This window comes from Eleutherodactylus coqui, chromosome 2 (assembly GCF_035609145.1).
Source record: "Eleutherodactylus coqui strain aEleCoq1 chromosome 2, aEleCoq1.hap1, whole genome shotgun sequence".
NCBI lineage: Eukaryota > Metazoa > Chordata > Amphibia > Anura > Eleutherodactylidae > Eleutherodactylus > Eleutherodactylus coqui.
The window spans coordinates 273,812,009-273,838,159 of record NC_089838.1 but is presented as its reverse complement, the minus strand read 5'-3'; the positions used below and the strand labels follow the sequence as shown (position 1 = coordinate 273,838,159).

The 26,151-nt window shown below is 42.7% G+C and overlaps 1 protein-coding gene across 1 annotated transcript in view; it reads left to right on the top strand.

The window, feature by feature from the left end:
- Positions 1-26,151, top strand: part of SLC4A5 (solute carrier family 4 member 5) — a 111,126-nt gene that overhangs the window by 34,853 nt on the left and 50,122 nt on the right. The window contains exons 3-5 of the mRNA XM_066593015.1: positions 2,927-3,056; positions 23,521-23,681; positions 23,867-24,022. Of these exons, the coding sequence (XP_066449112.1) occupies positions 2,927-3,056; positions 23,521-23,681; positions 23,867-24,022 (447 nt within the window). The remainder of the gene's footprint in view (positions 1-2,926; positions 3,057-23,520; positions 23,682-23,866; positions 24,023-26,151) is intronic.

Below are 26,151 nucleotides of genomic sequence, written 5' to 3'. Positions count from 1 at the left end.
TAAATGAAGGATTCCATCAAGGCTACAACTAGTTGATAAGGATAAGGAACACCTGAGCACCATCATTCTTCCTTTGCATGTTGCATGAGAGTAAAAACACAATCTGATTATCAAAACTGTATTTACTCATGAAGGTGAGACTGGTTGGCTCCAGGCAAGAGACAGAGCAAACAGTTGAGGCCCTTTTACACTGGCTGACAATTAGGAGATTGTCCTATGAATGCCAAAATGCATCATCATTGTCAGGTGCATATCCCATATCTCATTAATGATCCTTTGTCCCACATAGAGTCGGACAGGTAGACAAGTGTCAATCATTGTGCTTGGCGCTTAATTAAATGCCTCGATTGGCCCATGTAGGAGAGCTGTTATAGCAGTAAGGTATAAAAGATAGAGGCATAGCCCAGAATGGGGAAATATACACCCCAAGTCATAAGAAAACAAACTATATATTTTGCACTGATAGGCAGTCTACCAAAAATGGCTATATAAGCAACATATCAACATTAGAACAGCTCAGTGAATAAATACTGTACCAGAACCAATATCATAACATAAATAAAGTATCAGAACCAGGTTTAGTGCATCCATACAGCACCAGAATCAAAAATTGCATAAATGCAGTATGAACTAACCTCAGTATCGGGATAGAATAATGGAACTAAGCTCATAACATAAAAAAAGCCCCATAACCAAGATCAGTACATAGAAACAGCATCAGAACCAAGCTCATAACATAGATACAGCATGAAGCAATCTCAAAACATAGATACAATACCAGAAATAAGCTTACAACATAAATATAGTTACAGGACTAAGCAATTAGGTTGATGGGGAACCAATGGGTTGACAGCGGTGACTCAGAACATCAGATGGGAGGAGTCAGAGCCAGGAGGAGGATGATTCATGTAGCTCCACAAGATGCTACGGCAGAAGGTCATCTTACTAGTTGGTCCTAAGGGAGGTGATCGCCCCCAGCCTACATCTGCCTGGTGCCTCCCCTACAAGGTGGTGGCTGGTGCCCTGTGTGATTGCATGGGTTGCATGTAGCTAAGGCCATGGACCTGAGTAAATGAATGGTAACTTTTGCATTATTGAATTGACTGTAAGTTTAAGCAAATTATAAAATGTTGTAACATTTTGTTTTTATATAAGATAATATATTTGTGTTTAAAAGTAACAAATGTGCCTCTGTCTGTGACGGTTATTGTTCAACCTTGTTTTCGTATAGTTCTCCATATAGATCCTTATAATAACTGTAGCACCAATATTACACATTATACAATATGCATTTTATACACCCATTATTTCATTTATTTATTTTAGGGTTGGCAAAAACATTAGATATATATTGGCCAAAATCACTGATTTCAGCAGATGATTATCTACTGCGTATGGTGGCCTTATAACTCTTCCCTAACAGCAGATGTAGGGGAAATAAGTAATGGGTAATTGGACTTCATCTATCCCATCCTTATATTCTCAGGAGATAAGCTGCTGCCAGAGGTGTCTGAAAGCAGGCTTCTCCCCTGACTTTATACAGCTGTCAGAAGAACAAGTTTTCAGTCGACATCTGTCTTGTATGTGGACAGCCTGAGTTCTAGCTGATTGCAGCTAGATTTAAGCTAGAACTGTAACTTGATTCTTGTTTAAAACAAGACCAGAACACTGATCTAGCCTCATCCTAACCGAAGTTATAGCAGATTGAATTGAGAATTGCATGTACTGAGCTTTAATTTCCGCCTGCACAGAGGAGGAGAGTTGGGGCATTGCGGGAGGAGCAGACATCATGGAGACAAGGAGAATGATGTGATTATTCTTTCTGTCCCCTATCCAAAGGGTTTATGAAATGGACCTTTGTTTATGTAATTCCCCTCCCCCTTATCAATTAAAAAGCATGCTTGATCGCTGATTGTTAAATATTGTATGGTGGCTTTTTTTTCCCCAGAAATGAAGTGAAAATATGAGCATTTTCTCATCTAGTCACTCCTTTGTGCATTAAACTGTGTTCACATATTGCAGTCACAGTGCAGTTTTCACCTTAGTTTTCCACAATCACAGCAAAAATACTGCAGTCTTGCAGCAATTATGAAAAACCATGGCAAAATGCACTATGGCTGTAATGTGAATACAGCCTAATTAGGGCATTTATTGACTCAGTGACTCAGCTGCTCAACTCCTCAGACATTGCTGTTAATTCTGACCGCAGCACCCAAGTTGTTTTACTGAGAAAAAAAGGACTTTTTTTTGTTACACAGTCTTATAGCATAAAAAGAAAAGAAAAAACTAGACACAATTGATTGTATTTATACCACATGTACTATATCATTAGCGGTAAACTCAATGAAAAAAACCTAAGAAACAAAAAAACAATGCCAGATATGCTGTTTCCTGTTCATTTTACCTTCCAAAACCAGGAATAAAAATTATTCAAAAAGTCATATGTACTCCAAAATGGCACCAATGAAAACTACCATTTGCCTGTGAAACACAAGCTCTCATACAGCTGTGTCAAGGGAAAAGTAACAATGCTATGGGTCTTGGAATATGGCGACACAGAAACAAATCATTTGGTCAAAAAATAAGTGTTTGTATGGTGTAAAAACTATATAAATGTGGTGTCATCGTAATCATAACAACCCATAAAATAGAGGTAATATATTATTTATACTGCACAGTGAACGCTTTAAAAATAAATCTCTTAAAACAATGAAGAAATAGATTTTTTTTCCATGCCTTCAAAAAAATGACAAAAGTTAATCAATATGTATCCGAAAATGGTTTGTATAAAAAGTGGCAAAGTGCTCCTGGAAAAGGTAAGGGGGCACCATGGCATCAAAAAAGGGGCACTGGTAGAAAATGCTGTTATTTATATGAAGTCCATGGATTCTATGTTGTTTTAACGCTGGTTGTATGTAACTCCTAGTGTCTCCGGCAGCTGAACGCTTGCGATACGTTCTGGGAGAAGATGAAGAGGCACCAAATCCCACCTTATTCACAGAGATGGACACTCTGCAGCATGACGGCGATGAGCTGGAGTGGAAAGAAACTGCCAGGTAGTGCACTAAACCATCATTTGAAGAGATTTTTATAGATGCTGAATTTTACTGGGCTGGCTATAAACTTTGGTCCAGGTATTAAAGGTGTTTTCTGATTTCCTAAAGAATAACTACACTTTTTACAAACTTTTGACATGTGTGAGTGACATATTAAAAGTGTTAATCAGTAGTGCAGAGGCGTAACTTGAAGCTTCTGGGGCCCCAATGCAAAACCTGGAACGGGGCCCCCAATTATAATGCTTTATTCATAGTACTGGGCTCCCTATATGGAGAAGAGAGGCCTTATGGGCCCCCTAAGGCTCCTGGGCCCGGGTGCAACCACATCCCCTGCATCCTCTATAGTTACGCCCCTGCAGTAGTGGGTTCTGCATCTGAGACCCCCAGTAATTGCTGTAATGAGGGGGCTGCAGGGCTCTCCCAAGCGCTGTGCATCTTTGGCCATCTCTGCCTATCTGCTGCTCTTGGCGGCTGAAGACAGATACATAGATCCATCTAGACATGCATCCATCTTCAGCTGCCGAGAGGAGCCATTGGGCAGTGAAGACAGCTGAAGAGTGTTGAGGTGAGTGCTGCAGTCGCCCTTGTTTTTGACATGTCGCTCTGATATGTCAAAAGTCTGTATTTACGCTTTGAACATTGGTGGTAGTATCGTAGCGTAGTATAGAGTGGATAAGCGAACGGCTAACATTACAATAAAAGTACAGGTCGCTTAATGCCTCCAGAGAACGACTCTCCACCTGCACATGGACAAGCCCATGGAGCAGGGTCCACTGCAAGTATGCTAGAGCAGAGTCACCCAATAAGGTATATTATCATGAAGGTAGATCATCTGGCTGGGCAGATCTAAGTGGGGCAGTCGGCTTAAGGCAATGTCCGCCTAGTGCCCCCAATCAAGTTGGTGGCTGGCACACTGCGCAACTACATGGGTTGCGTTTGGCTGATGCTTGATGATTGACGTTTCCAGCTGCAAACTGCAGATACTATGCAGTCCACAGACTGAAATAGGCGCATGCGCAGTGACCTCTGAATGGGCTATGATGTCTTTAATAGAAATTGATTAAAAATATCAGTACAAGGACGATCAACTCATGTTTTGGCAGTTCATCTTGTTCATAGCCAACTATGTGCCAAGGACCCAAAAAACTGCATAGAAATGCTTCATATTGCCTCTCAGGACAGTACTGCAAAGAATAAGACATTACATGTAAGTTATAAAATTAAAGGGACCATATCACCAAAACATTTTTATATTTATTAAATAACCAGACAGAGAAACATTTTCCATTTTTCTCATCTGCTTTTATTTTCTGATTGTAGATTTTATTATTCTGTTGCCTACATATGTCTATGTGGATGGCCATCTTTCCTGAGCTGCATTTAACAGCATTTAGAGATGTGCTTTGCAGCAGCCTTATAGGCCATTCACATAAGAGACAAAATGGGACCTACTGACTTGTATGGAAGACTGTTCTAGATATGTTCTATGACCTGTTCAGGAGTCATTTTACAGGGTGGGGCAGTAGATAGTCACAGCTTATACCTTTGTGAATGGTGGATCCTGTGTTATCTACATATAGGTGTTACCTCTCAGTGCAATCCTGCCTGGGATGTTAGTGAGATGACTGCTGCAGAGCTCTCCATACACATCAGGAAGTATTAGTCTGCTATAAGGTTCTGTGGTTAGTGTGAAAAATGCAGGATTTTAGTGTTTTTTTTTAAAATACAGATTGTGATTGCAATAAAAAAGAACTCACCAAAGATTCTTTAAAAATATGTGAGTTATATAATAATATATATTCCCTAATATAACATTCCCTTTAAGACTGTGCCATAGTTTAGGTCTACAGTAGCTTCCAGAGTGATAAAAAGTTCTCACACTTTTTTTACCTGTTAGGTTATGTAGAAACAATTTATTGCCGCTGTTCCCAATGGTGTGCTGGAAAAGAATTAAGAGATAAAATTTGTGAAATTCAAAACAAGCATTGTTGACAATGACATAAACGACCAAAGCTTTAAAAAGTTTAATGAGTCTTGTATAGCACATTCCAATACTGGATTGGCATTTTGATCATTGAAATGTGATGCATGGTACTTAATATGCTCATTTCTGAACATAGTAACATAGTATGCTAGGCTAAAAGAAGACAATGTCCATCTAGTTCAGCCTGTTTCCACACCCCACCCACGCCTTATTGATCCAGAGGAAGGCAAAAAAAAACACATAATGGCAGTCAAAATAATCCCTGGATGAATTTGTGAAATTCAAAACAAGCATTGTTGACAATGACATAAACGACCAAAGCTTTAAAAAGTTTAATGAGTCTTGTATAGCACATTCCAATACTGGATTGGCATTTTGATCATTGAAATGTGATGCATGGTACTTAATATGCTCATTTCTGAACATAGTAACATAGTATGCTAGGCTAAAAGAAGACAATGTCCATCTAGTTCAGCCTGTTTCCACACCCCACCCACGCCTTATTGATCCACAGGAAGGCAAAAAAAAACACAAAATGGCAGTCAAAATAATCCCTGGATGAATGTTTGAAAGACCCTACCTGACTCCAAGACTCAGATCAATAACCCCACTGGTTATTTATTGTCTATATCCTGCAATGTCATAGCACTCTAAAAAGACATTTAGTTACCTCTTAAACTCCTGTATGGATTTTGCCATCACCACGTCCTCACCAGAGATTTCCACAGTCTTTCTGCTCTAACAGTAAAGAACCCCCGTCTATGTTGGTGATGAAACCTGCTTTCCTCTAGACGTAGCAGATGCCCTCTCGTTACCGTCGCAGTCCTGGGTATAAATAGATCATGGGAGAGATCTTTGTATTGTCCCCTCATGTATTTATACATAATTTTTGGTCACCCCTTAACAGTCTCTTTTCCAGGGTAAATAATCCCAATTTTGATAGCCTTTCTGGGTATTCCAGTCCCGTCATTCCATGTATTAGTTTAGTTGCCCTTCTTTGAATCCCCTCCAGCACTGCAACATCTTTCCTGAGCACCGGTGACCAGAACTGTACACAGTATTCCATGTGGGGCCTGACAAGTACCTTATATAGTGGAAGAATAATGTTCTCGTCCCTCGCCCCTATGCCTCTTTTAATGCCCCCCAAGACTATTTGCCTTTGCAGCAGCTGATTGGCATTGATTGCTCCAGTTAAGTCTACTGTCAACTAGTACCCCCAGGTCTTTTTCCATATCCCTTTTCCCTAGCAGTACCCCATTTAGTGTATATTGGTGACATCTGTTTCTCCTGCCCATATGCATAACCTTACATTTATCAACAATGAACTTCATTTGCCATTTTTCTGCCCAAGCCCCCAGCTTATCTAGGTCCGTTTGGAGCCGTACATTGTCCTCCGTTGTATTAATTATGTTGAATAATTTTGTATCATCTGCAAATATTGATATTTTGCTGTGCAGCCCCTCTATCAGGCCATTGATAAATATATTGAACAGAATGGGGCCTAATACTGAGCCCTGTGGCACCCCACTAGTCACTGTGGCCCAATCAGAGTATGAACTATTTATTACCACCCTCTGCTTTCTATCCCTGAGCCAGTTCTTTACCCAGATACACAAGTTTTCGCCCAGTCCGAGCAGTCTCTTTTAGATATCACAGTGTCAAATGTTCTAGAAAAATCCAGATATACAAGATCAATAGACTCTCCCAGGTCCAGCCTAGAACTTACTTCGTTGCAGAAGCTGAACAAGTGGGTCTGACATGATCGACCCCTCATGAACCCATGTTGATGAGGAGTTATACTGTTGGGGGTTTTTTAGGTATTCTAGGACGACATCTCTCAGAAACCCCTCAAATATTCTTCCATTTATTGAAGTGAGACTTAGTGACTTGTTGTTACTAGGCTCTCTTCCAGACCCCTTTTTGTATATTGGACTCTCATTGGCAATACGCCAATCTAGTGGTACAACCCCGCTCTCAATAGAGTCACCAAATATAAGAAATAGTGATCTATCATGCCACGTAGTTCCCTTAGAACCCTTGGGTGTATTCCATCTGGGCCGAGCGATTTGTCGATTTTAATCTTTTATTAACTAACTCTATACTTCCTCCTGCATTAGGCAGGTAATATGTAGGGGGTGGTTTACCTTATCCCCTTGCATCTTGCATGACATTTATTTTTCCTTTGTGAATTCACTTGAGAAAAACAACTATTTAAAGGGGTTGTCCCGCGCCGAAACGGGGTTTTTTTTTTTCAACCCCCCCCCCCCCCCCCCGTTCGGCGCGAGACAACCCCGATGCAGGGACGTACAGAAAGCTTACCGGAGCGCTTACCTTAATCCCCGCGCTCCGGTGACTTCTATACTTACCTGTGAAGATGGCCGCCGGAATCCTCTTCCTCCGTGGACCGCAGCTCTTCTGTGCGGTCCATTGCCGATTCCAGCCTCCTGATTGGCTGGAATCGGCACGTGACGGGGCGGAGCTACACGGAGCCTGCATTCTGCACGAGCGGCTCCATTGAAGAGAGCAGAAGACCAGGACTGCGCAAGCGCGGCTAATTTGGCCATCGGAGGGCGAAAATTAGTCGGCACCATGGAGACGAGGACGCCAGCAACGGAGCAGGTAAGTAAAAAACTTTTTATAACTTCTGTATGGCTCATAATTAATGCACAATGTATATTACAAAGTGCATTAATATGGCCATACAGAAGTGTATAGACCCACTTGCTGCCGCGGGACAACCCCTTTAATAGATTTGCCATACACCCCAATCATCTTATATGGTTTCTCCTCTGTTATTTGCTGAAGGGCCAGTACTTTCAGTGCAGATACTTTTCACAGAGTGTAAGCTCTTGCTCACAACCTGAAGGTTGCAAGTTCAATCCCCGAATGGTTCAGGTAGCCTGGTCAAGGTCAACTCAGCCTTCCATCCTTCCGAGGTTGGTAAAATGAGTACCCAGCTTGGTGGGGGGTAATAAATAAAAATTACCTGAAAGCGCTGCGTAATAAGTTGAAGCTATACAAATAACAAGATTTTTATTTTATTTTTATATGATTAAAAAATAGTTTAGCGTTATTTTTGCTCTCTTTGGCAATCAGCCTTTCAGCCTCCTCCTTGGCATTTTTCATCTTTTCTTTACATAATTTGTTTTGTTTCCCTGTATGTTTTCAGCGCTTCTTCGCTGCCTTCTTGTTTTAATAATTTAAACGCTTTCTTTTTTTTCATTTAATGCACCCCTTACAGTCTTGTCAAGCCATATTGGTTTACTTCTACTTGTAGTTCTTTTATTTTTGAAGAGTATAAACTGCTCACATGAGGTAATTAGGATGTTTTTAAACTTCTTCCATTTGTCGTCTGTACTGTTATTTTTGAGGACGCTGTCCCATTTAATGTTACCAAGAGTAATTCTGTGCGAATCATATTTTGCCTTACTAAAGTTCAGTTTTTTTGTCACTGCCCGATTGGGCTTCCTATTAAATGACAACTGGAAATTGATTATATTGTGGTCACTATTTCTCAAGTGTCCCTCAATCTGCACCTCTGTGATTCTGTCAGGTTTGTTAGTTAATAATAAGTCCAGAGTGGCCCTCCCTCTCGTTGGCTCCTGCACAAGTTGTGTAATGTAGTTATCTTTAATTGTTCTCAAGAACCTATCACCTTTGTGAGAATCGCAGGTTTCATCTTCCTATATTATATCCGGATAATTTAAGCCCCTCATAATAATTACTTCCTTGCGGTTTGACACCATTTCTATTTGTCTTAGTAATAAATTTTCAGTTTCTTCTCTTATTTTTGTTAGCCTATAGAAAACGCTTAGCAGGATTTTGTTAGTTTTCCTTCCCTGTATTTCTACCCACAGAGAGTCCTCGTTTTAGTCTCCTACATCTATATCTTCTTGTAGCCTCGGCATTAGGAAGGATTTAATATGCAGACATACCCCTCCTCCTTTCTGGTTCCCACAGTCTCTTCTGAAAATATTATAACCCTGTAAATTCACCACCCAATCACACTTATCATCAAGCCATGTTTCCGTTATTTCTACTGAATCGTAATTTTCTTCAGTCATTCTCACTTCAAGCTCATCCACTTTACTGATCAGACCTCTTGCATTTGTTGCCATACAATTTATTTGGTTATTATTATTTGTATTCATTATGCTACTTAGGGTTCTATTAGCTGCTTTGTCAATTCTAACTGTACTAACCCCAACCCCCGTTCGACCCCAATTTCCATTACTTGGTCCCAGGTCACTATCTACACTGTCTTCCCCCTTTCTCTTTGGTCCTTCTCCCCAGTTCCTAGTTTAAATACTCCTCCAACCTTCTAGCCATCTTCTGCCCCAGCACAACTGCACCCTGCCTATTGAGATGCAGCCCGTCCCTATGGTAGAGCCTGTAGCTGACAGCAAAGTCAGCACAATTTTCCAGGAAACCAAACCCCTCTTGCTTACACCAACTCTGTAGCCACTTATTTACCACCCTAATCTCCTGCTGCCTTTCTGGTGTGGTTCATGGTGCAGGTAGTATTTCTGAGAAAACTGGCTTGGAGGTCCTTGCCCAGAGCTTAGATCCTATGTCCTTGCAATTGTTTTTGAGGGTCCTCCATCAACCTCTGACATTGTGCCAGTGTGTACCATGATTGCTGGATCCTCACCAGCCTCTCCAAGTAATCTGTCTGCAATGTGTCGAACTCAAGCACCAAGAATACAATACACTGTTTGACGATCCCGGTCTATCTGTCCCCCTTATACTACGACCTGTTTAGCCTGCCCTGTGCTCCTATTCCCCTTTTTACTGGAGCAGACATTTCCCTGGCAGTTAGAGGGCATGTTGTGCAAACGTGTTGGAGTGTGCCAGTTCAGGACTGGCCTCCTTGGATATCTTCCCTCTACCCTTCCTTCTAACTGTGGCCTAGCTGACTGCCTGCTCATCCTGCACTCCCATATTTTCCATGGAACCAATGTATCTCAGTTTTACCAGCTGCTCGTTTAGATCTAGGATCTGGGCTTTCAAATGTGCGACATGCATGCATCTTGGGCAACAGTATGCACCCTCGATCAGCTGACCAAATACATTGCACAAGTAGCACACTGCACAGCATTGTCAAGCATGGAGCACATTCTATTGGGGAACTACAAGCTTACTTACAGAAGTAATAAAAAGCAACTAGATCACACTCTTCACTTGTCAACGCTTGTTCGTGACCACTCACGTGCCTCCGTCCATTCGCAACCACTCACATGCCTCCGCCCGTTCCCGCCTTAAAATTGTTTAATTTTTTACACACTCACTTATGCACAGAATATACTTATGAGCCCTTGTCAGCAGCAGTCTTTTCCCTCACAGCTCCTCTTCAGCCTGGTCAGGCTGTCAATAACATCACTCGCCAGGCATATGTTTAGTGTCTGGCCAGTCGCACTCTCTTTCCACCTGCTGCACTGGGACCTGCACCTCTTCTCCCCACTGGACCGATACTCCAGTGGGTCTCTTGGTTCTCTTAGCGGCTGGTGGCTCTGGTGCGCCTCCGATGCTCCCCTGCTTCCGCTCTCTGCTCCACAGATTCCTGCCTGATGTAACTTCCATGTTTGAAAGTGGACATTACTGTGTAGCTTGCATCCCAATGAGCAGAGCTATTTTTAAGCATACAAGTTCTCACCATTATATCTTACCCTGCTAAAATGATTCTTGTTATATTTCCCCCACAAGGTTGATCCAGAGAAAGGCAAAAATAACCCAATGAGGTAGAAGCCAATTTTCCTAATTTAATGGAAAAAATCTCTTTCTGATTCCAAGTTTGGCAATCAGAATAATCCATGGATCAACAACCGTTCTAAAGTAATTTCTGACTATAACATTGTAAAATATCTGACTATAACATTGTAATACTCAAGAAAAGTGTCCATGCCCCTCTTGAACTCTTTTATAGAGTTCTCCATCATCAGTTCCTCAGGCAGAAAGTTCCATAGTCTCACTGGTCTTAAAGTAAAGAACCCCCTTCTATGTCGGTGTAGAAACCTTCTTTCCTCTGGATGTAGATGGTGCCCTCTTCTTACGGCCACAGTCTTGGTTATTAATAAATCCTAAATATATCATTGTCACATGATATACTTATACATAGTTGTCATGTTGCCCCTCAGCAGTCTTTTTTCTAAAGTGCATAACCCCAATTTTGATAACCTCTCTGGGTATTGTAGTCTTCTCATTCAGCTTATTAATTTAGTTGCCCACTTTGGAACGCGCTTAAGCTCAGATATGCTTTTCTTGAGTGCCGGTACCCAAAACTGCACAGAATATTCCATGTGTGGTCTGACCAGTGACTTGTAAAGAGGAAGAACAATGTTCTCATCATGTGCCCCTAGACCTCTTAATGCACCCCATGATCGTATTTGTCTTGGCAGCAGCTGCCTGACACTGGTTGCTCCAGTTAAAGGGGTTGTCCTGCGCCGAAACGTTTTTTTTTTTTTTTCAACAGCCCCCCCGTTCGGCGCGAGACACACCCGATGCAGGGACCTAAAAAAAAATCCGCACAGCGCTTACCTGAATCCCCACGCTCCGGGATCTTCTCCCTCGGTGGACCGCAGGGCTTCTGTGCGGTCCATTGCCGATTCCAGCCTCCTGATTGGCTGGAATCGGCACGTGACGGGGCGGAGCTACACAGAGCCGGTCTCCGGCACGAGCGGCCCCATTGAGAAAAGAAGAAGACCGGACTGCGCAAGCGCGTCTAATCCGGCGATTAGACGCTGAAAATTAGACGGCACCATGGAGACGAGGACGCTAGCAACGGAATAGGTAAGTGAATAACTTCTGTATGGCTCATATTTAATGCACAATGTACATTACAAAGTGCATTAATATGGCCATACAGAAGTGTATAGACCCACTTGCTTTCGCGGGACAACCCCTTTAAGTTTACAGCTAACTAAAATGCCCAAGTCCTTTTCCATGTCAGTGTTACCCTGTGGTTTCCATTTAATGTGGTGACATCTTTTTTCCTCTGCCCATGTGCAGAACCTTACATTTATCAGTGCTAAACCTAATTTGCTGACACCTTATGCATTCCAGTATTGGCGGCATACAGTGACATAATTTCCCCAAATACTGCATGCTGTGTAAATATAATACTGGCTAAAGATTACTGCCCTTCCTAATATACACTTATTTCCTTTATAGACCTAGTCAGGATCCTGTTCAGTCTCCTATTCCTTTATTTTAAAGTGTCTTTGTTTTTCTTTGATATGTTAATAAAGAATACATGTTTATTGTTCTGTGTTTGGGAGGGTGTAACCATTAAGCTATTTCTTGCCTTTGGCAATTTCCTTGGTAACACTTTTTGAATATTGGCACCACATTGGCTATGTGCCAATCCAGTGGAACAGACCCCATCACTATAGAGCCCTAAAATATAAGAAACAACAGTCTGTCTATTACATCACTTAATTCCCTCAGAACCTGAGGGTTTATGTAATCAGGAATTTATTTAACCCAGCAATTTATTTATTTTAATCTTTTTAAGGCAACTTTGCAATTCTTCCTGTGTTAAGGTCCATTTACACACAACAATTATCACTCAAAATTAGTTCAAACGATGTCTTTGGAGCGATAATCGTTGCGTGTAAATGCTACCATTGTTTGCTTTTCTGCCAAACAATGATTTTTTTGTTCAGCATAAAAACCATCAGTCGGCCGACCAGCTGATAGCAGGGACTGCATACTGTGATTCTCAGCGGGGAGCGCTGATAACATTGTTTCAGCTGCTTCCCTCTGGAGAACAATAGGGCTGTATGCAGATAACAGACCATCCTCTGTTATCTGCATACAGCAAAGGGAGGCTCATTTGCATGCCTCCCTTTGCTGTATGCATTAACAGTTTATCCAAAATGATCACTCAAAACTGCCATTCAAGGTATCTTTTGAACAAATTTTGAGCGATCACCTTTGTGTGTAAATGGGGCTTTAGACTAGTGATATTTAATCAGGAGTTGACTTCATCACACTGCATCTCATTTCACATTTAATTTTCCTTTGTGAATACATTGGAGAACAAAAAACTATTTAATATATTTGCTTTCTCCTCTTCAGCCTCTTCTATTTTTTCCTCATTACTTCTTAAAGGGCCAACATTTTCAGTATTAATGTTATTACTATTCATATAAAAGAACAGTTTAGAGTTAGTTTTACTCTCTTTGGCAGTAAGTCTCTCTCTATCCACCTTTGCTGTTGCTTTTTGCATAATTTATTTATTTTTCATTATAGCTTTTTAGTGCTTCTTTACTGCTTTCTTGTTTTAATAGCCTAAAGGGGTTGTCCCACGAAAGCAAGTGGGGTTATACACTTCTGTATGGCCATATTAATGCACTTTGTAATGTACATCGTGCATTAATTATGAGCCATACAGAAGTTATTCACTTACCTGCTCCGTTGCTGGCGTCCCCGTCACCATGGTGCCGTCTAATTTCAGCGTCTAATCGCCCGATTAGACGCGCTTGCGCAGTCCGGTCTTCTCCCTTCCGAATGGGGCCGCTCGTGCCGGAGAGCTGCTCCTTGTAGCTCCGCCCCGTCACGTGTGCCGATTCCAGCCAATCAGGAGGCTGGAATCGGCAATGGAGCGCACAGAGCCCACGGTGCACCATGGGAGAAGACCCGCGGTGCATCGTGGGTGAAGATCCCGGCGGCCATCTTACTAAGGTAAGAAAGAAGTCGCGGGAGCGCGGGGATTCGGGTAAGTACTGGACGTTTTTTTTTTTTTACCCCTGCATCGGGTTTGTCTTGCGCCGAACGGGGGGGCTATTGAAAAAAAAAAAACCCGTTTCGGCGCGGGACAACCCCTTTAAACGATTTATTTTTGTTGTTTATTGCCTCTTTACATCTTTATTGATCCACATTGGTTTACTCCTGTTCCTAAGCCTTTTATTCCTGTAAGGTAAAAAACGCTGACAGTAAGATGTATTTAAGATGTTTTTAAACATTTCCCATTTATTGATTGTACTTTTATTTTTGAGGACATTGTGACAGTCAATGAAGTTAAGAGCATCTCTGAGCTGACTGAACTTTGCCTTCCTAAAGCTTAGCATTTTCGTAGCTCTCCGATAAAATTCCATTTTGAAGACAAGTGGCAATTTATTCTGTGAGGTCTATTGGTTAATACTAGGTTCAAAATGGCCGTCCTCCTAGTTGGGTTCTGTACAAGTTTGATAAGGTAATTATATTAAGTAATTGACAGAAACTTGTTACCTTTATGACATCCGCAGGTTTCAGCTTTCCAGTTTATATCTGGATAGTTCCCTATAATAATTACCTCATTGTGATTTGCTGCTTTATCCATTTGCCACAGTAATAGATTTTCAGTGGCTTCATTTATATTTGGTGGCCTATAGAAAACTGCTATGAGGATTTTATTGTTTTCCTTTCATGTATTTCTACCCATAGGGACTCCACATGTTCATCTCCCTCACATATATCTTCCCATAGTATGGGCTTTAAACAGGATTTTACATAAAGACAAACTCATCCTCTTTACATTTTTTATGATTCCTTCTGAACAGACTGTAACTCTGTATGTTCACCGCACAGTCACAGCTTTCATCCAGCCAAGTCTCCCTTATTACCGCCATATTCTAGTTTTTGTCAGACATTATTACTTCGAGTTCATTAACCTTATTGGTCAAACTTCCAGTATTAATCACCATATAGTTTAGAAATTTTGCTTATTTTTTTATTTTAAGTGTATCTATATTAACTGTTCTACCAGTTCTAACTGTACTAACCCCTCCTGCGGCTCCATCCCCATTTTCTTTCCTTAGTTCCAGATAACTGTCTGGTTTCTCTTTCCCCCAGTCCGTAGTTTAACCCTTTCCAATCCACTGTTTGACCTCTGAAAACATTATGATTTAAGGCTGTACAGCTCCGATGTTGGAAGACATCCGTCGGGGTTCTCTTACTGTATATTGCCAGCCTCTCTGCTGTCGGAGCCTATCCAATGTGTCACCTTGTGCAGTACTGGCTTTAGCCAACATAGAGCACTGTTTTATAATGGCAGAAAAAGAGTAAGCCCCCTAGGAAAACCAAAATACAAATTGGATTGGAAAAGGTTAAACAGTACCCCAACCTTCTAGCCATCTGCTCCCCAGTACAGCTGCACCCTACCATTGAGATGCAGTCCATCCCTACGGTAGAACCTGTAGCCAACAGCAAAGTCAGCCCAGTTCTCCAGGAACCCAAACCCCTCCTTCCTATACCAACTCTTGAGCCACTTGTTTACCTCCCTAATCTCCCACTGCCTTTCTGATGTGGCACATGGTACAGGTAGTATTTCAGAAAATGCTACTTTGGAGGTCCTTGCCTTAAGTTTACATCCTCCTTCCCTGAAATCATTTTTAAGAACCTTCTACCTACCTCTAACTTTGTCACTGCTGCCAATATACACGATGACCGCTGAATCATCACCAGCCCCACCAAGTAATCTGTCAATCTAATCCGCAATGTGTCGAACCCAAGGGCCAGAAAACCAACACACTGTTCAACGATCCTGGTCTTTGTGTCAGTTTGCCCTGTCTGTCCCCCTAATAATTTGGTCTCCCAATTTTGGGACCTGTCTAGCCTGCCCTGTGCTCCTATTCCCATTCTTACTGGAGCAGATATTTCCTTGGCAGTCAGAGGGCATGTGTGCAAACTTGTTGGGGGTGTGCCAGTTCAAGACTAGCCTCCCTGGATCTCTTTCTTCTACCCCTCCTTCTAACTGTCACCCAGCTAGCTACCTGCTCATCCTGCTCTCCCATGCTACTATCCAGCCCCACGTCTACCCCAGTGAGTGCCTGCTCAGTGAGCAGAAAACTCCTTTCCAGTATGCACCTTCCAACAGCTGTTCAAATGGTTTTTTGGAAAGTCCCTTTTGAAGAACACAACGAATTAATTTCAGCACAGCAAGAAAAGCTCTGATCAACAATAATTAGAATTTAGTATTGCCTGACTCATAGTCCTTGGCCTATGTGGGTAAAAAGCTATGAAGAAACTGCCCATCATTCACAGGTATTAGACCGCTATTACACAAGCATTAGCATGAACAGCCAGCACTTGCATAATTACCGGTGTGAATCTGCAAGCAGAAGTGCAGCCCGGCAATTAGCGCTATTTCACGAGTGTTAATAGTGCTTGTGTAAAATCAGCCTTAGCACATCTTGGGCGGTTCTGAAGACAGGAAGTAAAATATACATTAGCTGATAGCATATATTTGCACTACAATTTGTGCATATATATATATATATTTTTTTTTTTTTAAAGACAAGTCTGTCAAGCACTTGCTGCCCCCCCCCCCCCTATTTTTTTCACCACTTTCTAAAAAATTTTTACAATTTTTGTAGAAATATGGCATGACTTTTTCACACCACAAAACTGGTGCACATCGAATAATAAATTCCCCCTATTGAGTTGCACGCAACTCAGTGCTCTCCTACAGACTGCAACTGCCACTTAATAGTTAAAATAGGAAAAATATTGCTACAAAAAGCCTTTATTTCATTCGGCATTTAACAGCATTTAGGGCTGCTTTAATTAATGGGTTTGTAATCAGGGAAGGGGTGACATCAATAAGTAATGTGTGTCAACCTGAAACAAATTAGCGCACTAATGAAACAACTGCATGCATTCCTTATTAAGATAGCACAAACAAATCCCGCTTTAAACTCTAATGAAAGTATTACATGAGCCCAGAGAAATGCTCACTTTAATAAATAAGGAGATTAACAAGTCAGAAGCTAAAATCCACAAGGAATTTTCTCTCTAGGACATATATCCACTAAGTAGGGCCCTATTGTGCGCACAGAGTCCCCCGAACACTCCCACCCTCCTTCCGAAAACAAACTTCCGCATTGAACTACATACAAATTATGTTGACCATTCGCAAAATCATTTAGTTCATATTTCTCCTGTAAGCCCCTGGCTTTATATGAGAAGACATGTAAGTCAAGACAAGGGTTACATGTATCACATGTAGAGTTAATAGCATTCCATCATCGCCATCCGCAGGAGTAGGATTAAGCACTATGTGGTGTCCATAGGTTCTATGCAATTTAGCAAAAGCAATTAGCATATTGTTAGAAATTAGAAGTACATCTCTAAAACCACATATTACCTTAATCTCTCCGTGCGGATACTGATAATGGGAATTTAGAAAAAATAATCATCTGTTCAGAATTTTGGTAGGATTAAGGCTTAAACCATGCAGCAGATGTATCAGTATCCTTGTTGTGGAGCTCCTATGTGCAGGTTTAGCAAACTTTACCTTGACACCTAATGTGTTACAAGAAGTTAAAGGGGTTGTCCCGCGGCAGCAAGTGGGTCTATACACTTCTGTATGGCCATAATAATGCACTTTGTAATGTACATTGTGCATTAATTATGAGCCATACAGAAGTTATAAAAAGTTTTATACTTACCTGCTCCGTTGCTAGCGTCCTCGTTTCCATGGAGCCGACTAATTTTCGCCCTCCGATGGCCAAATTAGCCGCGCTTGCGCAGTCCGGGTCTTCTGCAGTCTTCTATGGGGCCGCTCGTGTAGAATGCCGGCTCCGTGTAGCTCCGCCCCGTCACGTGCCGATTCCAGCCAATCAGGAGGCTGGAATCGGCAATGGACCGCACAGAAGCCCTGCGGTCCACGGAGACAGAGGATCCCGGCGGCCATCTTCAGCAGGTAAGTATGAAGACGCCGGAACGCCGGGATTCAGGTAAGCGCTGTGCGGGTTGTTTTTTTAACCCCTGCATCGGGGTTGTCTCGCGCTGAACGGGGGGGGGGTTAAAAAAAAAAAAAAAAAACCCGTTTCGGCGCGGGACAACCCCTTTAACTACAATGGACTACAATGCTGTAAATAGAATTATGATGATACACCAATCATGTTAGGGTCCGTTGACATCAAAGTTGGAACCTCTGTTGCTGATTTCCGCTAAAACCAGGACAGAATAGTGCGCAAGCAGCCCTTTTTTGACCTGTAATTTCTGTCAAAAAGCCGGCCGGACTGCTAGTGGACCCCATTATAGACAATGGATGGGGGTTCGTTTAGCCCCATCATAAGACGGAACCATTCGGTCAGGGGGTGCCGGTTTTCTGGTCCCTGAACGAAGCAGGGAAACAGATCTCCCTAATGCCGATGTAACCGAGCACTTAATGATTGCTAACCAAGAGTATGAAGACGTTTGGTTTTGTAGATTAGCATATATTAATTGATAAATATTCAATCTATATTGAAATTGAGTGGGCTACATGAAGCAGAGCATTCAGCAGCAGTGGTTCCGCTTAATGCAGGAAATGGTGTAGGAGGGAAAAGACGCTCAGCGTCCATCAACAAGGAAGCGTTAGCAGCCTCCGGCTCGCTCACTGCAGGCGAGATTTCCAGCTCCCATTGCATGGTGTTTGTTTCAGCAACGAGCACAGCCTTGATCTATAGCGGTTGAGTACTGGTTCCAATGAACCAACTCATCTCCTTTGACCAGAGGCATAACTTGAAGCTTCTGGGCCCCAATGCAAAATCTGTAACAGTTGTAATCCCAACTATAATGCTTTATCCATAGTACTGGGCTCCCTATATGGAAAAGAAAGGCCTTATGGACCCCCTAAGGCTCCTGGGCCCGGGTGCAACCGCATCCCCTGCATCCTCTATAGTTACGCCCCTGCCTTTGACCATAACTTTGTAGAACAACTGGTTGCATGGTGGAACACCGGCACAGACACATGCGGACAACACATAGTTCTTGCTAATAATGAACTCTTTAACTGAAACTGTTACACAGTGATGGTGATGCAATAAGTTATGGACCAGCAGGTATAGAGTTCACTCAAACCAGAGGACTCTGTGCCAGCAATTGGAGTTGTAATCTTGGTCCGGTGCTCCGCTTTTAACCAGACTCTGTTGCACAATATATCTTCTCTTGCGCAGCTTGTTTGTGCTCTTTTCTTCTTCATCCTCTGTCACACAGAAGCTCTTTTCTTCATGTCTCTCTGTCTCTCGTTTCTAAACACACTCTCCAAGAAGGCATTGGGTGCATTTCCTTTTTTAACATACATTCTACTACCGCTTCACAGTCTACTGACATTTAAAGGTATATCCCCCAATAAAACACTTTTAACCCCCTTTACCTGGCTTCAATTAGTTATAGCATGGGAAATGTATGCCTACATGCGCCTTTACGTGGTGAAAATAGTAGCTGCTTGCCAGAAGTCAAAGAAGCCAGAGTCGGGCGATCAGAGGATCAGTACTTTGGCTTCATTTTAATAAGAGGTTGCCTTTGTGAGATAAAACGGTTTATTCACTTTGGACAATCCCTTTTTGTTAGAAGGATCTTCAGTGATGAGCTCATCACAGGTTGGTCTATTGCTGAGACCTCCAGAAATCAGATGTAATCTAGAAGAAAACCTTGTACCAAGTCTTTAATCCTGAGAAGCCCCCACAGGAAAAATTTAGCACTGAAATCTGAAATATGTGCACCTTTTGATATTTCAGAATATTTGGTGCATTTTTTGGCCATACAGAAATTAAAGGGAACCTGTCATCACCTTTGACCCCTAGGTTATGGGGTTCAAAGATGAGGGAAGGGGAGTTGTGTTTCATACAGGGGCTCTGTTCCTGTGGGGTGTCCCCATGAAGCTGGAATGCACACACAACATGACTCTTTTCAGACGGCTATGTGTACTCACTCTCCCATTCACCTCCATGAAGGTGATGACAGGTTCCTTTAAACTTTGCCGTTTGCCCATAATATATGCAAATGAGTGATGATATAATGCTCCACAGCACTACCTATTGGATGATAGATATCCTATTCGTCAATATCTGACCTTTTGACAGGCTTTACAACCTGACTAAAGATATAAGCCAAACCAGAGTATCCATGTACATACAGCTGTTTTAGGGCTCTTGCCCCTCATTAGTGCACAGTAGGGTTCTGGTTGGATATGTCCAAGGCCATCAATGTGAGTCCAGGGGTGGGGATAATATTTCTACCTATGGACAGAACCATGAAGGTGTAGGGAGTCTTATATGCTATGCAATGCTCCTGTGCAAATGAGCGATGCAAATGTGCACATGAACGGTAAAATAATCCTCCACACAATATCACCACCTATTAGAAGGTAGCTAGCTCTGTTAATAGGTCAAATATTGACTCCTAGAGTATCTATTATCAATAGGTGGTACTGTGGAACTTGATTCCATCACTCATTTACATACGTTTTCCCAGGGAGCATTGCATGCCCTATAAAACTCCCGACATGGTGCTCTCCACAAGGAGAAACAATGCTGCCCTTAATGTACAAATAGAATCTTTGCAGTTTCTACTCTCACCCTCCTTTCCCATTGTAGGGCTCCACAGGTACTCGTGCGATGATGAGGATGGTAAAAACGTCGCAGGCCTAAATGATTTAGGAAGATTAGGATTACGATGGCCGTTTGATTGTACATCTGCTTAAAAATCATTTTTTTCTGAGAAAATTAAACTCTTTAAGAGAGTTTCATCAAGCCTCCCCTTGTATTAGCTGTAATCCATAATACAAGTCATGCAACTTTTAGTAAATCAAGGAAGAGGAAAACAAACTGAGCAGGATTAGCTTAGTGGGGGGAAATGTAACTTATTTACATTCTTTAAAGGCACTCTTTTTTTGTAATCTACCAGGTTTATTCATATTTACTGAGTTTCAACATTAAACATGAATATGAATGTCGTTGTATGCACCACATGTAATTAATAATATCATTAATATACAAGGTTAATTAATTTTTATTATGTCTGACCAGGATGTATCAGTTACATCCTAAAAGGCCGAATATACACACAGTATAAATGCAGATAACACAAAATGGGAAAGACTGGGAAACTAACCCTAAGGCCTCATGTCCACTAGGAAATTCGGGCCCGCGCGGATTCTCCATGAAGAATCCCGCAACGGGTCCCTCTAGGCCTGAAAATAAGATTTACTCACCTGGCCAGACGCTGCAGATCTCCCCTCCGTCGCGGCCGGATCTTCTTTCTTCGGCCCTTTTTTTTTTTAACTTCTGCTCTCCTGCGGCAGAGCAGAAATTCTGCTGCGGGTGCACCGTGGGTACGGACGGCTTCCATAGGCTTCAATGGAAGCCTGCGGAAGCCGTCTATGCGTGAAACCTGCAGAAAATGGAGCATGCTGCGGGTGATTTCCCGCGCTTGCTATCCGCACACAGGGAAAAAGGACATTCGCAGGTATTTACTTACCTGCGGGTGTCCAATGCATCCCTATGGGCGAGGATCACGCATGCGGGACACCCGCACGGATTTGCTAAATCCAATTACCCAGTGGACATGAGGCCTAAGGCCTCATGTCCATGGGGAAATTATATTTAGCAAATCCGCGCGGGAGAAAAAAACGCAAATCTGCATCCCATGGAAATGCATTGACCATCCACAGTTAATTAAATAGCTGTGGAAGGTATTTTAAGTGATTTGCGGATTTCATGCGCAGGAAAAAAAAACGTTCCATTTTAACGCGGATCACGCATGCGGGAGCTCTATCTCAATTGATCTTACCATGAAAATAAAGACAATTATAGTCCATACACAGCAGAAATCTGCATGGGCCTGATTTTCCCCGTGGACATGAGGCCTAAAGGCCAATTTACACAGAGCAATGATCGTTCAAAAATCACTAAAAAGTGATCGTTTAAGCGATCATTGTTGCATCTAAATGCCTGACCAACCTAAAAATCATTGTGCAGTCTTATCAGGAGTTCTCTGCGGCTAGTGCCGATAGTATTGTTTCCCATTGGAGAACGAAGCAGCTGAAAGCAGATAAGAGCCCTCGGGCTATTAACTGCATTCAGCTAAAGGCTTCATTTGCACAATAAATAGCTATTAAGTAACTGAGTAGCTACTTAATAGTTTATGCAAAATGATCCCTCAAAGCTGTCACTCAAACTGTGGTTTGTGCGATCATCGCTCCGTGTAAATGGGCCTTAAGGTATGAGAAGACCCTACCAATAAGCAGAGTGCTCAATCCTGACTTGCCTCAAGACTCCTGCACATGGCAGGTGTGGATTTACAACAGCAGAATCCTGCACGGAATTGAACCCTGACTGCAGCTGTGACCTGCACTTTTCTTCTTTTTCTGTACTGTTGATGGGTCGGCCGGCGCACATGCACAGTATAGATTTCCCCACGCCATCAATAGGCAATGATGTAAAATCCGTGGCTATTCCGAAATGGACGCAAGCTGGACAGCTTCCATTGCTTTCGATGGAAGCCGGCCGTGCAGGTCCTGCATGAAAATGGAGCACGCTGTGATTTTTCTGCCGTGAGCAGAAACCGCTATTGGTTTCTGCTCGTGTGGAAGAAGCAGCGGATCTCCATAGGAAGTAACGGGTGGTATTTGCTGCGGATTCACGGTACGGACCCCGATGCGGATTCCACAGCAAATATCCGTTTGTGAGCAGGAGCGCTTAGACAGCAACATGGAAAAGTGGCAAAGGTTAGATGACAGACAACCTATATAAAACCCCAAGTGTACAGCAGGCTTATCTTAACTAAGACGCAGGACAGGACCAAGAGTCACCGACATGACCAGAAACACGTCCAGACTAAAAATACAACTGGTGTCCTCTGAGAAGAGGGGCCAGAAAAAATATACACACACTAAGGCCTCCCTCACACAGGGCGTTTTCAGCAGCGTTTTCAGCCCTGTGCTAAACCCGGTACAACACTCCCATTCATTTCCTTGGGGCTGCTCACACAGGGCTGAAAACGCTGCTTTGAAAAACGCTGCGTTTTGAAAGCGCTGCATGTTCTATTCTTGGGCGTTTTCAGCTGAGTCTCCCATTGAAATGAATGGGCAGCCTCTTCAGCTGGGCTGAAAAGGCAGCTGAAAGCTCGGCTGAAATCTCAGCTGAAAAGGCAGAGTTTTGCAAACGCCCTGTGTGAGGGAGGCCTAACTGGAATGCCAACCTCCCAGCTAATCAGTCAGTCCACAGATTAACAGAGAGTTGTCCCTGTCGGCATCCAGTGCAGATATGACAGTGAGTATGCGCCACCATGAGTATCATGTGGGCCAGGGCCGCTGACGTGAAGTCACCCCAATCTCAATACTCATACGCAGCCAGCGAGCCGTGACAATTTTTTATGCAAACACACAAGTATAATTTGATTATAGAATTGCTTTGCTATCAAGAGTTTAGATATGGTACCACTTAGGCAACCTACTTCAAGTGGGCAAGGGTGACTGCGTGAGATCAGCAATGTACTCCAATGATGAAAGGTTTGGACATGTTAAGTTACTTTTTGTACTAGGCTTACTGGGTAGAAAATGTTCCAAAGAGATCATAACTTAAGCACAGTCTAGTAGATCTGCTTTTTTATTTACTTTTATGGCAAAGATGGCGTCTGTGGTCTTTGCTACAATCACAGGGTTCCTTGAAATTACCTCATGAGCATTTCTATACACTGCATTGTACCATTATTTTATGTTGCTTTAATCAGGTGGATAAAATTTGAAGAGAAAGTAGAAGAAGGAGGAGAGAGGTGGAGTAAACCACACGTGTCAACATTGTCCCTACACAGCCTGTTCGAGCTACGGACGTGTCTCCAAACTGGAACTGTGTTGCTTGGTTTAGAGGGTTACTCCCTCCCACAGATCGTAGGTACAAAATATTCTCATGTTTGCTCATAGAAAAGTCAAGTTTCTGAAACTTTTTGGAACCTAATTTATTGGCGAACTGCATGTGGTCCTTAATGCATCCCTAGGACAAATATGGAGTTATTTTGAGTCATACTCATCTCACTTTTAGTTCTAGGAATATGACATCTACTTTGTGTTTTCTTTCAGATGACATCATTGAAAGGCAGGTAGAAGACGGGATGCTCAGGTCTGACCTCAGGGAGAAAGTTAGTTTTGTTCTATTACGGAAACACAGACACCAAACCAAGAAACCCATTCACCGGTCTTTGGCGGACATTGGAAAGTCCGTCTCCTCCAATACCAGTAGGTTGAAGAAATCGGTTATAAATAGAGATGAGCGAACGTACTCGTTTCGAGTAATTACTCGATCGAGCACCGCGATTTTCGAGTACTTCAGTACTCGGGTGAAAAGATTCTCTCCCTCTCCCCCCCCCCCACTCTCCGCTGCAACCCCCCACTCACCCACGGCGCCCCCTGAATCTTTTCACCCGAGTACGGAAGTACTCGAAAATCGCGGTGCTCGGGCGGAAAAGGGGCGTGGCCAAGTAGGTTCGCTCATCTCTAGTTATAAATACTGCATAGGAGAATCTTTCATTTTTTCTTCTTAGTATTCCTCTGTGGATAAGGTAATTGAAAGCAATATACTGAGAGTATTCCTGTACATAAAATATTAATGTGTAGATCAAAGGGGCCACACTTTATTTATACGTCATCTACTTTTGTGAAGTCTGAGTTAAGTAAACTGCTAGGAAACCAGGGACTAGTACATGCGACACTAGAAAACTACACCCTCTATCAAATGCCCAGTGTACCTGTGGTAGTGATAGCAGCCAGTACTTTTTGTGCTTGATCCACAACCATGCTTTCCATTCCTTCTTCATACATGACTATGTTCAAACCCCACTGTGTAATGATGAGGAGGCAGGAAACCTGAAGCAGCTGTCTGTAGATAGGTGTCTTTTTCTTAAGGAGAAGACTTTAGTTTGGCTTATATCCTGAGGCCTCCTTCACATGGATGATTTTCTGCAGCAAAGTTACATACAAAAAATCGTGTCTAATAGAACCAATAGTTTCCTAAGGAAACCTTCAGATGGAGAATTTGTAGCCGCATCAAACTTTGCCAAAAAAGATAGGATATCGACGGCAGAATTCAGTGACTGAATTTCCCTGCTATGTGAAAAAATAGGTCTTGACCTATCTTGTTGCAGAAAAATCGCAGAAGCCTCCATAGGCTCCTATGGGAGATTATGCAAGCCAGCCGGCAAAGGGATATGACGGGATTTCACCACAGTGGGGGGAGAGGGGGAACGATGAATAGAAGCCCCAGGGGAACCGCCTACATTGCTAGGATCTCCTTCATCTCAGTGAGTCTAGTGGGATTCCCCTGCTGCACCCCCTTCCACTACAGCGGTGGAATTCCCCAGCAGCAGGTCTGGAGGAATTCCCCAGCAGCGGAGTTCTTTCTCCCCGCTATGGTACCAAAAAGTAAGTCTGCACTAATGCTGATAACTACAAAAGGGTTTTCTTCAAGGAAAATTAATATTCAATAGTGCCCACAGAACATTTATTAAAAAAATACACAGTAATAAAACTGTCATAGATAACAGAATGCTATGGTAGGAATTCCTCCTCCTTCTTCCTTGCTGGGGAATTCTTCCATCCCCGCAGTGGGGTTATCCCTCCAGCTCCCCTGCAGGTGAACTCCTCTCTCCCCGCTGAGATTAAGGGAGTCCCCAGTGATGAAGGGAAGCCCCGCAGGGCTTTTCTTCATTTGCCTCTCTCTTCCCAGAGCAGCAGCAATTTTTTAAAGCAACACAACACCCAATCGCGTGAATGGGCAATTTCCCCGCTAATTAACCTTGGGAGTTGATAGTGGAAAATCGGCCATTCACGCGATTTTCTCGTGAGTGGTCCGCAATTTTTTGGTGCAGCTAACTTCTGCGTGATTTTGTAGCCCATGTGAAGGAGCCCTGAGTCATGTTGGAAGGCCTGTTAAAAATCGGACATTAACTTATAGGTTACCTACCTTCCAATAGGTGCTGCTGCAAAAGCAATGTCCCATCTTTTGCTTGTGTACATTTTTTCCCATAGAGCCTTGTAGGGCCTATAAGTCTCCCTGTGCTGCCTTGACTCTCTTCACTAAGAAAAACAGTACCTCTCCAGACCTTCTTCCTTCTGTGTTCTCTGTGCTATGTTGCCTATAAGTCACCATGGTGTGCATGACCCACACACCTAGCTAGTAGTGCTGGACAAACCTCATACGTACATATATGAGTAGACAAGGAGTCTTCCAGCAGAAAAGGGTGGTCACAATCCCATTGATCATGGCAACAAGTGTTTTTTCAAAGACCAGCGGGGACTCTTCAGTCAATGATCTCACACATGGATTTGTATCTCCGGGAACCAATGAGCATTAAAAGTGAGTGCAAAAT